The sequence below is a fragment of the Neoarius graeffei genome, chromosome 8 (genome assembly GCF_027579695.1).
Source record: "Neoarius graeffei isolate fNeoGra1 chromosome 8, fNeoGra1.pri, whole genome shotgun sequence".
In the NCBI taxonomy this organism is placed as follows: domain Eukaryota; kingdom Metazoa; phylum Chordata; class Actinopteri; order Siluriformes; family Ariidae; genus Neoarius; species Neoarius graeffei.
The window spans coordinates 7,341,578-7,355,674 of NC_083576.1; the positions used below are offsets into that span (position 1 = coordinate 7,341,578).

At 37.9% G+C, this 14,097-nt stretch overlaps 2 protein-coding genes across 3 annotated transcripts; one reads left to right on the forward strand and one right to left on the reverse strand.

The window, feature by feature from the left end:
* The first annotated feature begins 1,377 nt into the window (after positions 1-1,377).
* Positions 1,378-3,761, forward strand: LOC132889993 (uncharacterized). 2 transcript variants are annotated; one of them, XM_060926794.1, is made up of 6 exons: positions 1,378-1,420; positions 1,602-1,982; positions 2,559-2,675; positions 2,773-2,868; positions 2,945-2,988; positions 3,324-3,761. In XM_060926794.1, the coding sequence occupies exons 1-6, from the start codon at positions 1,378-1,380 to the stop codon at positions 3,468-3,470; spliced, it is 828 nt and encodes a 275-aa protein (XP_060782777.1). In that variant the 3' UTR covers positions 3,471-3,761. The 2 variants fall into 2 exon arrangements, 1 of the variants encoding a protein (XP_060782777.1); XR_009655126.1 differs by lacking the exons at positions 1,378-1,420; positions 1,602-1,982; positions 2,559-2,675 and having other exon boundaries at positions 2,738-2,982; positions 3,324-3,407.
* Positions 3,762-6,704: 2,943 nt separating this feature from the next.
* On the reverse strand, positions 6,705-12,786 carry LOC132890327 (uncharacterized). The gene is made up of 6 exons (XM_060927139.1): positions 12,744-12,786; positions 12,302-12,649; positions 9,572-9,925; positions 9,393-9,488; positions 7,835-7,878; positions 6,705-6,827 (listed from the first exon to the last, which is right to left on the reverse strand). Exons 1-6 carry the CDS (start codon positions 12,784-12,786, stop codon positions 6,705-6,707), a joined length of 1,008 nt encoding a protein of 335 aa, XP_060783122.1.
* Positions 12,787-14,097: the final 1,311 nt, after the last annotated feature.

Genomic DNA, 14,097 nt, shown 5'->3' on the forward strand with positions numbered 1-14,097 from the left:
AAACACCATTTAAAGCAATTTCAGGAATAGATCTCTTGTGTGACATGTAATTCACCCCTCTCATTTAAATAAGTCAAACATTTTTCGGCGAATGGTCATGCAGAACATCAAGTCCATCCTCCCTCCCTCTCATGACCCATTCCAGTTTGCATATAGGTCAAACAGGTCCATAGAGGATGCTATCTCTGCTGCTCTACACCCAGCCCTCACTCACCTGGACTCAAAGAACACCTATGTGTGAATGCTGTTCTTGGATTACAGTTCACACAATTGGATTCAACACAATCATTCCCCAGCAGCTGATACAAAAACTCAGACACTGGGTACTCCACACCACTCTTTGTAACTGGGTGTGGACTTTCTTAGAGGGAGGCCACAGAACATTTGGGTCGGCAGTAACACCTCCAGGAACGTCATGCTGAGCACTGGGGCCCCACCAGGGTGTGTGTTCAGCCTGCTGCTCTTCACCCTGCTGACCCATGACTGTGTACCAATCTACAGCACCAACCACATCATCGAGTTTGCGGATGACATGACTATGGTGGGCCTTATCACTAACAATGATGAAGCCAACTACAGGAATGAGGTGAGCCAACTGGTCCAGTAGAGTAAAGACAACAATCTCTTCCTGAATGTGGGGAAGACCAAAGAGATAGTGGTCGACTTCAGAAGAGGTCACTCACAGCATCCCACTCTGACAACTGACAGTGATGCAGTGGAAAGGGTGAGCAGCACCAAATTCCTAGGGATGTACATCACTGAGGACGTCTCCTGGTCCAAAAACACCGCATTGCTGGCCAAGAAGGCTCAAACTCACATTTTGATTCTCCTATAGGTCCTGGATATACAGTGAATTGACAATAAAAATCTTTGAATCTTGACCTTGAGGTTACATTTGTGCTTCATATCTCAATATACACCACTGACACGCCCATGTTCCAGGATGGTCATTCTTGGGTCAAATCTGTCACGAGTTCATTCACTTTTAAAGCATTTACATTTACTGATTTGGAATTTTGTTCATACAACTTAAATTAAGAAGGCGACTAAAATAAACAATAAGGCATTAGTGTAGGTGCACGAGAGTGTACGAGTAAACCACATTTTCCATTCTGTCAGAACATCTTTGTCAAGACCTCACTGTGCAACACCAAAACACAAATATGGAACAATGTGGGGTCGATGTAGGCAGATCAGAATATCATGTGCTCTCTGATCATGTCTTTTTTTTTATTCCACCCAATCACGTCATATTCTGGGGCGTGTTCAGCACAGAGCGCCTGGAGTATAAATATAAATCCAAACCCTGCTTGAAGTGCATTCATATTCTGTTCATAAATGAGATACAAACACTGGAGAAGTATGAAGAAATGAAAAATGACTTGTTTGTGGATTTTAATTTTGATCTTCAGCACCATGTGTAAGTAATATGAGTCAATTATTCACATCTAGTTTGATAGATTAAAAAAATTAAAAAATAAAGTTTACTGAGCTTATTACTCTCAACCAGTTTGCGAAGCTGTATGTTGAAGCTTTTATGTTGATGTTTTTGAAATGCATTCACTATCTAATTAATGTGTTTTTTGTTTCTTCTTTTCTAGATCCAGCCCAACCTGGTAGACGCTGGGTTGCTGCACAATCCCTCACAGAGTCAGGAGTTTATCAGCCTGATAAAGAGCTCAGTGTGGATATCGGAGACTCGGCGACTCTGCAGTGTTGTATTTCTGAAAATGTAGTTGGGGTGATCGCCTGGTTTAAGCAACCGAACAGAAAAAAACCTCAGATTATAGTCACGGTGTTTAAAACTGCTGGAGAAACATTTTACAATGAATCCCAAAAGTCACGTTTCCAAATAGAAAGATCTTCAAACTGCTTCAAGATGAAAATTTTAAACATCATTCAGTCTGATGAAGCCATGTACTATTGTGCACTGACGAGACCCAACCTTGTGTTTGCTGATGGAACTTATTTAAAAATTAAAGGTAGGATTTCCACTAAACTTTCTTAAAGTCCTGGTTTAATGTCGTGATATTTTTCCTTATTATCATTAACATGTTCAATCTGGGGCGGCACGGTGGTGTAGTGGTTAGCGCTGTCGCCTCACAGCAAGAAGGTCCTGGGTTCGGGCCCCGTGGCCGGTGAGGGCCTTTCTGTGTGGAGTTTGCATGTTCTCCCTGTGTCCGCGTGGGTTTCCTCCGGGTGCTCCGGTTTCCCCCACAGTCCAAAGACATGCAGGTTAGGTTAACTGGTGACTCTAAATTGACCGTAGGTGTGAATGTGAGTGTGAATGGTTGTCTGTGTCTATGTGTCAGCCCTGTGATGACCTGGCGACTTGTCCAGGGTGTACCCTGCCTTTCGCCCGTAGTCAGCTGGGATAGGCTCCAGCTTGCCTGCGACCCTGTAGAACAGGATAAAGCGGCTACAGATAATGAGATGAGATGAGATGTTCAACGTGGAAGACAAATAATCCTGAAGTAGTGAAATGTTCACTGTGTTTTCTTCTTCAACTACACTGAGTTACAGACTTTTAGTCAGTGAATGATGATAAATGTTTCCAGGTGAACATGTTACTATTGAATCAGAAACATCTAAACCAGCTCTGGGTGATAATTCAGTGGGCTGTGAACCAACACTGCATGGAAACAGCACGAACACGAACACACAAGAGAAAACAGGTAAGATGCCTGATAATTCACTATTAATTAATCATCCTTAATTCATAATATAGTGAAATAACATTCTCAGAAGTGACCAGATCTCTCCACTCCTCAGTGCTCGGTTTGGGAACGGCTTTGGGTTTGTGTGCACTTCTGATTTTCTGTCTCATTTATTTCATACTGAGGAGAAGAAAATGGGATAAAAGTAAGTGTTTCTGTGATCAGATAAAAATTCCAGTGACTTTTATTCCTATCAAAGACACTAATGTGTGTTTCTGTATTAATAGTAAACGCTTCTGTAGAAAATTCTCCAGGAATGAATCAGGTACGTGTGCAATAAAAATAGCACTGGATTTTATTCTATTATAAACTCTACACTTTAATCATGTTGCTTTTTAATGTAGATATCACGATGTCTCCTTTATTTACTCATTAGTCTACATGTGAAATGTTGCTCCATTCAGATATTTTTCCTGATAATGTTCTTGATGTCATTTATACAGTCAGTTTGATCAGATTTCACAACAATCCCCAGCTTTTATGTTTAATGTTGATGAACATTAACTGTGTAGTGAGTGTGTATCGTGCAGTTCCACAGATTGTCTGGTTTTTACTGTGAGCTGAAATTCTTATTTTGTTTTTGCTTTATTGTTAATATTTTTAAAGGAATCTGAAGCTGAAACACTGAATTATGCAGCTGTGCATTTCTCTAAGAGGAAACCCAAAGCTGAAACAAAGAAATCTGGTTCATCAGATGAGTGTGTGTACGCTGATGTGAATAAAACTGCACGCTGTAACATAAATGATTCATAATAAATGGAGAAACACACGGCAGAAGCAGTGAAAATGTTTCAGCAGGTTAAATATCTCGACTGTGTGTTAATTTATTCCATATTTTTCATTACAAGCTTTTAATCACTCAAAGATTATTAAACTATTGTTAAATATTTTTGCTCATTTCAGCTGGACAGATAATTGATCTGCAGAATGATGAGCAGATTTCTAGAAGCAAAATGACTGTATTTGGTGAAAGTACAAAAAAAAAAGTTGATAATATTTTTATATTTGTTCATAATAGTTGCATAATAATACATATTAAATAAATTTGCCCATAATCATATTTTTATTCACTGTCGCTAAACGTTCTTTATCCCCTTCAGACCTGATTTTTTTTTCTACTGAGCAAGAAAATGTTTCCACAGCTGATTTTTACTTTTGTTCAATGTAGAAATGAAGTATGAATATTTTTTTTTTGCCAACTCATATTTTTATTTCTTTTTTTTCATGTCCATTACAATGTACACCGGGACTAAATCAACATAAAATCTCAAGAAACCTTCAGAACAAATTTGTATATTATTTATGTAACATTTTATATTATTTGTATTTATTTATTACTATTTTATATTATTATTACATTATTTTGTATTATATTTTATATGAGGAATGCGTTGAAACAATTTCAGTTTGGTACAAAGCACAGCTGAATGTTGCATTTGTCACAAAAGACTTATATATACATATACCGTAGATCCTCTTGCATCTGGTAGCTTCTTTCTTGTCATCATAATTTAGCATGTGGTCCACCATGTCGAACTGTACTTCAGGTCGGGGCCTTATATCCTGATCGTGTTTGGGTTGATGGACGTGAACTAGCTCAGGAGACGTGCTGGACCTTCCACGTTTCACCCCCACTGGTTTTTCCACTCTCACAAGACATTCATTTAGAAATGAAGGAGATCCAGGATGGTAGTGAAAGGCCTACAATGCTATTTAATCTCTTCCTTCCTGGTAACTGTTAGATCCTCATGCTCCTCTGTCCCTACACTGTCTTCTACCTCAACCTCAGCTGCTACCTCAAATTCTTCTGGCGTTCAATGACAGTGAAACCTCTGCATTGTCATTGTCCCTCTCTGAAACCAATACAACATCATCTTTAACTCACTTTACTCCCTTACTCCTGGTCTCATCTGCCTCATTTCCTGAATCCAAGCAGTCAAGATCGGACAGTTCTCCATTTATCAGAAGTTCAAAAAAGTCTGTGACTTTATACTCTAAAAGTACATCATTATAAAATAAAAAAATAATAATTTGATGATGATTAATATATTGTCAAACTACATTTTAGCTCTGAAATGCTTCCAGAAATTCACAGCCTGGTATACGAACACTAAATCATCAAGCTCCTGCTGTTGTCTTTCAGCACCTGAAGTCCATTGTGATGGACATTAAACTTAAATCCTGTGCTTTAGAGCTTTGAAATATATTCAAGTTAACTTTAAATCCAATCACTTGCTAAGATTAAGATGATATTTAGTGCAAATATATTACACTACCATAGACATAAATTAATATTGAAAGGTGAGAAAGGTGCTTGGCTCCTCCTCCTGTCCACATGGTGAGCCATGCTTGTCTTGTGTGATGGCTGAAACTTTTTGAGAGCAAGTTACAGGCCATAACTTCATTGTGATTGGATAATCAGCAACCAATCAGTGACCAAGCATTATTACCCCGCCCACGACAGAGTAAGTGTGGTGAGGTAATCAGAGCTGTTTGTTTGTGTGTCTGCCTGTTAACTATCTAGTGTCTAGAGGGTTGCACTGATTGACTTCAAATTTTCAGGGTTGGTGGGCAATGGTCTGTAGATTACCTGATTAAATTTTGGGGGTGATTGGATCAAGGTGAAGGCGATAGAAGTTTACTATTATGAGCATATAGGAACTCACATATGGCCTTTCATTTGGCACTATGATCTTTGACAGTGAAAAGTCAAACTCAAGGTCATGGGTTTTCAAAGGGCTTTAACTTGAAAATGGTTGATGGTTGACAGATATTTACCATTATCAACTTCTAGGAAGTGCCATATGGGATTTCATTTGGCACCATGAGCTTTGACCTTGAGTGACCTTGAAACGTCAAACTCAAGGTCATGGGTTTTCATAGGACTATAACCTGACAGCTGATGATTGAGGAATATTGCCATTATCAACATACCAGTATAGGTATAAAATAAGTGCTGCCGGACGAGGTTTGTTTTCCCTGAAGAAAAGTGAAGTGAAGCATCAAACAAGCAAGATGGATCCTTCCAGAAAGTGATTCATAATCATGTATTGTCGTGCCCAGGATTTTAATTTGTTTTGTTCTTGTTGCTTTCTTACAAAATGTCTAAAGGTATAAAATGAGCATTGTAAATGGTGCTGGTTTTCCAACACATCATGTAAAGAGGCCGAGTGGTGAATCTGCTTTTGAGTCCTGAGAGCTGAACATTTATGACGTTTCCATCCTGAGGAAAGAAGCTGTTGGAGACTCTGTTGTTGTGCCTCAAACGCTGCAGTATCTCTTACCACAAGCTCGTAGGCAGAAGAGTCTGTGGTTGGGATGGATAGAAACTCTGATTATTCTCCATCCTCTTGCTTTCCAATACTGGAGAATATTACAATTCCTGATAAAGGGGTAAACGCTGATTACAGCTCTGACTTTTTCAGCTTTCTGAGACGGTGCAGGTGGAGCTGGGCTTTCTTGACCAGGGAGTGTGTGTTGTGTTGGTGGTTGATGGAAGATGATGTTGAGTTTTTATTTTACACATCATCATCAGTCACAGCAGTTAGCCACAAGAGCAGGAAATGAAATTCGTCACTAACACGTGTTTACTTGTGACCTAAAAAAGCACTTGTAGTGAGTTTTTTAACAGTGTGCGTAATTCTGGCATTAACACTACAGGACATGCTCTTTGAAAATGTCCCAGTGTAGATATAAAATACACTTCAAGGACAAGTGTGTAGATTTTTTGTCACTAAACATCATCATACACAAAGTGAACTCCAAGAACAGATTGATTTTTAGCTGTGCAGAATTTCACGCAGAAAGAATCACACACCTGGATTTTTATTTCATAGACATTAGGTTTTAGTCCTCAGATCGAATCTCACAGTCCGAATCAGTGCACAAGAGAAAACTCACCACACGTGGAATAAATTTCTCTTCTGAAAATTAAACCTTAAAACAGAACTCTTTAATACATTAAATAAAATAAATTAGAAATATAATCTAGGTACCAGAAGACACTTCAGAATAAATACAATCAGGTTTTTCTCTCTTTCTTGTCACTCTTTTCGTTTTGTTCTTTTTGAAATGTAAAGCCGCGTAATTCAGCTCCACTGCATCACGACCCTGTGAGAATGAACAGACAAACAGAGATCTCAATCATCACAGTGACACCGAGAAATCAAGGAGTTTGTTCCTGAGAGAATGGAGACATTATTTAACCCTCATCCTACCAACTGGGGTTTTTCATATGCCAGATAATTATTATTCGCACATTTTTTTTTTAATTTTATGACTTTGTCAGACTCTGTTAGGTTGTTCCAAAAGAACATTTTATTTCAGGTTTCTCATTGTTATGCGGCAATAATAAACAATAGTCCTTTGGGGTCCGATCGGACCCCAGTCAGAAATGCGAATTTGTCAACATTTTTGATGCATATATCATACTGATTTTTTTTTTTTTTACAGTGAATAATGGCAAACAATAGAAGATTGGCAAGATACACTGCTGCTCAAGCCCTAAGAGCTATCCTAGAGGTAGATGATGGGTCTGATTTAGAGGTTTCAGACCTATCAGATGCAGAAGAGAATTATATTTCAGAACAGTCAGAATATAGTGACGCTGAATCCGTAGACCCAGGGAATGGAGAACAAGTTAATGCTAACCAGCTTCCTCAACCCAACCCAAACGACTCCAGTCAGTAAACCTTGTACAGAACATAGATTCTGTGTTCAGAAATGTTTATTTTCATATAACATTCTTGCATATGCTTTTATTTTTTTTTCACATTTAGACTCTGTCTGACACAAATACAACTCCATTTGAATTTCAGGTTATTCAGTTACAAAAAAAAAAAAAAAAAATTGGCAAAATCTCAAACTGTGCCTATTTTTTAGGGTAGTATGTGCCGATTATAGCTTAGTTAGAGTCGATAAACTGTTAATAATGAGCATTTTTTAAATTGTAATCCTGTTTGTTTTTAATAAATAAAATAAGTTCTAACTAAAAATGTTGTTTGTCATCAATACTTATTGAAAAAATTCACATAATTGTAATTGGGGTCCAAACGGACTCCAGTCGGTAAGATTTGTATGTAAAATATGTCGGTAGGATGAGGGTTAAGATTATTTACCTGATTGGGTGTTTCCTCGACCACACAATCTCGTTGAGATCTCACTGTTGAAAGAAAGGAAAAAAAAAAAAATATATATATATATATATATATATATATATATATATATATATATATATATATATATATTTATTGTACACAGTACTGTACAAAAGTCTTGGCACCCTATTGTTTCTTTCATACTACCTTTGCTATAGATTTCTATTTTATGACTTCTACATTATTGATTCAAAACATTACAAAAACATTTTAGAGTTCCAAAAGTTCACTTTTTTCCAGCACAAAGTTAAATGTTACAGGAAAAAAATATATATAAATAAATAATGAATAAACTTTTGTCTCTGAGCAGCATATTCCATAAGAGAGCACTTTCTTTTCAGATTAAAAAAAATAAAACATAATGATGACTTCTGGGTTTTGTGGCAAAATTAAGAATCGAGTGTGACAAAGCGTTCAGACGAACTGTGTCTGGTTCTGTAAAATGCTCAGTAAAACCTACAGCTCATTTCCACATAAAACTGCACTCATTTGACCTGAGACTACTATTTATTTATTTTAAAGCAAAGGAAATTTCATCTTGCTCCAAATATTGACTTTGTGTCATTTATTCTGGCTTACTAATTACTGTATATAGTATTATTTTTTTTTGAATGTTGAAACATTTCATTTCATTATTTTTAAGCCATTTTTGGTTGACAGCATCTCTTTACATCATGTCCCTAAGACTAACCCTAACCATGGATATATTATATGGCTAGATGACTGGGTCTGAGTATCTCTAAAACAGCACATTTTGTGGGGTGTTCCTCATATGCAATGATTTTTACCCACCAAAAGTGTTTCAAGGATCCAAAGGACAACCAGTGAACCAGCGACAGGATCGTGTGTGTCAAAGGCAGATTGATTCACATGGGGCACAAAAGTTAGCTCATATGGTCTAAACCCACAGGAGAACTATTGAAGCACAAACTGCTGAAAACGTTCATACTGACACCTGTCTGTTTGAGCCAGCATGAACTTTTTCAGCAGTTTGTGCTCCAGTTGCTCTGCTGTGGAATTGGATCACATGAGCTAACCTTCATGCCTCAAGTGAATCAATGAGCCTTCGACACCCATGACCCTGTTGCCAGTTCACCGGTTGTCCTTTGGATCCTTGGACAACTTTTCGTAGATACTAACCACTGCATACCAGGAACGCCCCACAAGATGTGCAGTTTTGGAGATGCTCAGACCCAGTCATCTATCCATCACAATTTGTCAAAGTCGCTCAGATCCTTACGCTTGCCCATTTTTCCTGCTTCCAACACATCGACTTCAAGAACTGACTATTCTCATGCTGCCAAATATATCCCACCCACATTGTAATGAGATAATCAATGTTTATTTATATATATATATATAAAAACATTGATTATATGTTTATATAATATATGATTTCTAGGATGTAATATATATTTGTTGGAATGTTAGAAATCTACACAAAACATTCTGTAATATTGAAGTCAAGAGAAAAATTAATTAGCAAAATTCTATGCACTTCTGTATGATTCAGGCTCACCTCTGATTTGTTCACAGTTCCTCATTTTACAGATTATAAAAGCTTGAGCGAAGATCACAACCACACACACTGCCACCACCACTGCGAGGTAGATCACTTCAGGACAGAAAGAACACCGATCATATTAATTTCACAGATAGATAGATTGATGGATGGATGACAGAACTTTTATTACCAACCACATTTTGGAGAGTTCTCCAACTGTACTCGAGTCCCGTTCCCAAAAATGATCTTCCCACACACGGCCACAGTGCAGTAGTAAGTTCCAGTATCATTGATGCTGAGGATGTTCTTGGAGAAGTCGTACACACAGGTGTGTGTAGAAGAGCCGCTCTCACACTGACGGCTGCTGTTGTGATGAGTGTAAATGATTTGAGGATGGGATTGTGGTGAAGCAGCTCTGAACCAGAGCACTTGGTGTTCTGCTGCTCTGCTCTCAGAGAGAACCGAGCACTGCAGAGTCACTGACGCTCCTGCAGGAACCGAGTCCAACACGCCGCTCTGGATCACTGACACTTTTCCATCTCCATCACCTGTTCAGAGTGATAGAGACGGGGTGAGATCTCAGGTGTTTTCATCTACATTTACCTGGAAACTGTTTTTCAAACAAGTTCTCAAACTGAAAGGACAAAAGTAGAAGAAGAATCATGGCACCAGAATCACTCGACTAAAAAACAAATCTCGATGTGATGAAGTAAGTGAGTCAGGAAGAAAAGTTTGCTTGTTTTGCACTTTTCACAGAGAAATGTCACAAAGTGCTTAACAAGAGCCATTTTACAACATAAAAATGGAAAAAGAAAAACAGAGATGATGAAGTTTACCACCAGAGCCATGTATTTAAAAGACTTACAAAACTAAAAATACACAATTAATCCATAAACCACATCCCCAGTGCATTCATATTCCCCAAACACCTGTCTAAAGTGATGTCTTTAGCGATCAGCCCTGTTGTTCCACTGTCTGTCCAACCAACATTTTTAAAACTACATTCTCCATCATGTTCATCCTGATCCATCTAATATTAGTCAAAGTTGGGATCATTAAATCAAAGCAATAACATGCTGACAAAACGTCTCTTTACCAAAATCCTCCATCGTGCACATACTGTATCTGTGGCCACCAATGAAACCCTTCACCTGGTGGATATGAGCTTCATGAGTTCTTTTCTCATTGTACTTTTGAGTCTTTAGTCCAAAATGGTTGGGTTTTTTGGACATAAAACAGAGATATAATTCACAAACTCACTGTTTTGGACCAAATTACTTCTGGTTCTCACACAGAGTCATCAATTACAGTGAAGTTTTCAATGTTGTCCAGACTGTAAAAAATGATCTGTTGTTTTAACTTAAAGTTCGTACCCGGGCTGCCTTAAAATTTTGAGTTCATTGAAATTCATATCGTAAATTAACACAATGAGGCGAACAATTTAACTTCCGATATGAATTTCACTGAACTCAAAATTTTAAGGCAGCCCGGGTACTAACTTTTTTTTTAAGTTAAAACAGCAAATCATTTTTACAGTGCAGTGTGGACCTCTTAAAACCTCTACAGTGAAGAATGTTTATGTTTTTAGGGATAGAACTCAATTGATCGTGATATTTGGAGATCTGTAAAGCTGCCAATTGTTAAAAGTGTGATATGAATAAAATAATATATTGTAATTGATTTTTTTTTTAATCTGGCAATACACTTGGTTCAATTCACTGTGACAGAGAGTTTTATTTCTCATTCTCATTATCTCTAGCCGCTTTATCCTTCTACAGGGTCGCAGGCAAGCTGGAGCCTATCCCAGCTGACTACGGGCGAAAGGCGGGGTACACCCTGGACAAGTCGCCAGGTCATCACAGGGCTGACACATAGACACAGACAACCATTCACACTCACATTCACACCTACGGTCAATTTAGAGTCACCAGTTAACCTAACCTGCATGTCTTTGGACTGTGGGGGAAACCGGAGCACCCGGAGGAAACCCACGCGGACACGGGGAGAACATGCAAACTCCACACAGAAAGGCCCTCGCCGGCCCCGGGGCTCGAACCCAGGACCTTCTTGCTGTGAGGCGACAGCGCTAACCACTACACCACCGTGCCGCCCACAGAGTTTTATTTATTAATTATTTTTTTAAACAAGCTGTTTTTTAAAAGTATTGATTTATTTATTTCCAGTTTAATCACCAATAAATAATTTTAAAAATAAAGAAAAAAATCCCAGAATCTATTAATTTCAATTCTCACTGCAAGAAATTTATTTATTGATGTCTATTTATTTGGGTTTTTTAAATTTATTTTAAACAAGGTAGTATTTATTTATTTATTTACAGTTTAATCACCAAATAATAATAATAATAATAATAATAATAATAATAATAATAATAATAATAAAATACCGTTTCCAGAATGTATTAATTTCAATTTACACTGCCGAGGATTTTTTTTTTATTATTATTTTTTTTTACAAATTGAGGGATATATATATATATATATATATATATATATATATATATATATATATATATATATATATATATTTTTTTTTTTTAAGTTAAATCACCATGATTACCAGAGACAACCAGCCCCCCACTGTAACCCTAGGTGTATAGGTGAGAGGCCGAGGGCTATCGAAATGGAGACCGGCGCCGCACCCATACGTCTGAAAGAGCTGGTTAGTACTGGGACAGGAGACTGACTGGGAAAACCAGATTCTGGCGTCAGAGGGACTTTGACTTTGACTTGATGACCACAGACCAAAACAAAAACACCACAAAACAGTAATTAAAATAAAGAATAAAAAAAAAAACCCTAACCCTTTCCAGAATGTATTAACTTGTTATTTATGATGGTAATTAAATATACAGTGTTCAGAAATTGAGTGTGTATTGTACAAACAGTTTTAATTTAGTTAATTACCTCTTACAGCCAAGACAGTTCCTGTGATGAACGTAGCTTGGTGATAGGAAACTTTCCCGCAGTAGTAAAATCCTCCGTCTTCTTTTTTTACATGTGAGATTGTCAGAGAAACGCCGTTCTCAGTCTGCTCCATTTTAATTCCTGACGTATTGAACATGGGCGAAATGTTGATATCTTGATAAGTTATTTTTTCTCCCACTTTTTGAGGCATTTCTCCAAATATTTGTTTGTACCAGAACAAACTTTCACTCGGATCATTGGCTCTAAATGAACAGTTAAGAGTCACACGTTCTCCAGACTTCACTGAGAGAAATGATGGTTTGGAAAAATCCACAGATTGGGCTGGAGCTAGAAAATAATAAATAAATAAACAAATAAGCAAACAAATTAATAATAATAATAATAATAATAATAGTTTTATTAAAACCTCTTTAAAACTTACTGATGGTGTTCAGAGATAAGAGAAGAAGCCACAGTGATGTCATCTTCAGAGGTGAAGTCACACTCAGCTCGAGCTGCTGAAAAGCTGCCGTTTTGTTCTTGAGACTTTCATCTGATTGGCTGCTTCAAATCACGAGTTAAATTTCCTTTTCATGAACGTTTCTATTTTTGAACCACACTAGTTCATCAGAAGTCTGTGGTTTTTGTGTGAAGTTTCCTCTGCATGTCCAGTGAGATGGAACTAAACCAGGACAAAAACATCAATAAGAAGAACCAAACCAACCCCCATGCTGCAGTGTAAGAAAGTCACACTTCACTGTGAGATCACAATTTTTCCTGTTCTGATGTTTGAACATTGTGAACATTAACTGAAGCTCTTGATTTGGATCTGGATGATTTGATGCATCGTGCTGCTGTCGAGTGATCGGCTGATGAGAGAAGTGCAGAAAACAGCAGGTGGATGTCTGGGTGTTCCTAATAATGTGGCCAAGTGTATACATGAGTGTATTAACGAAGTGAGTGATAGATAATCCCTGTCTACAATGTCTGACAAAATCCAATTTTAAATATAATTTTAAATAATTTTTGTATTATGTAATCTATAGTTACTTCGCCTCAACCACAATCCAGCACATGACCTTCACATTAGATTAGATTAGATTAGATTAGATTAGATTAGATTAGATAAAACTTTATTGATCCCTTTGGGCGGGTTCCCTCAGGGAAATTAAGATTCCAGCAGCATCATTACAGATTAACAGAGAATAGAAAATAGAGAAAAAACTTCAAGATAAATTAAATTAATTATTTACATATAGAAATAGAAAAAGAATAAGATATGGGGAAGAGAGGAAGGGGGGAGGGGAAAAAGGGGGGGGCAGGGCAGCAGGAGAGATATGGCACTTTATGTTGCACATTATATTGCAGATTGTCCAGTATTGCTTATTGTTAGGCTAGGCTACTGCTCCTTCCCGTCCTCTGTCCTCCTGTTACCCCTCCTCCCCCCCAGAGAGGAGTTGTACAGTCTGATGGCGTGAGGGACAAAGGAGTTTTTAAGTCTGTTAGTCCTGCAGTTGGGAAGGAGCATTCTGTCACTGAACAGGCTCCTCTGGTTGCTGATGACGGTGTGCAGAGGGTGACTGGCATCGTCCATGATGTTCAATAGTTTGTCCATAGTCCTCTTCTCCGCCACCATCACCAGAGAGTCCAGCTTCATGCCGACCACAGAGCCGGCCCGCCTGATCAGTTTGTCCAGTCTGGATGTGTCCTTCTTGGATGTGCTGCCCCCCAGCACACCATGGTGTAAAACAGGCACTGGAAACCACACACTAATAGAACATCCACAGGAGTTTCCT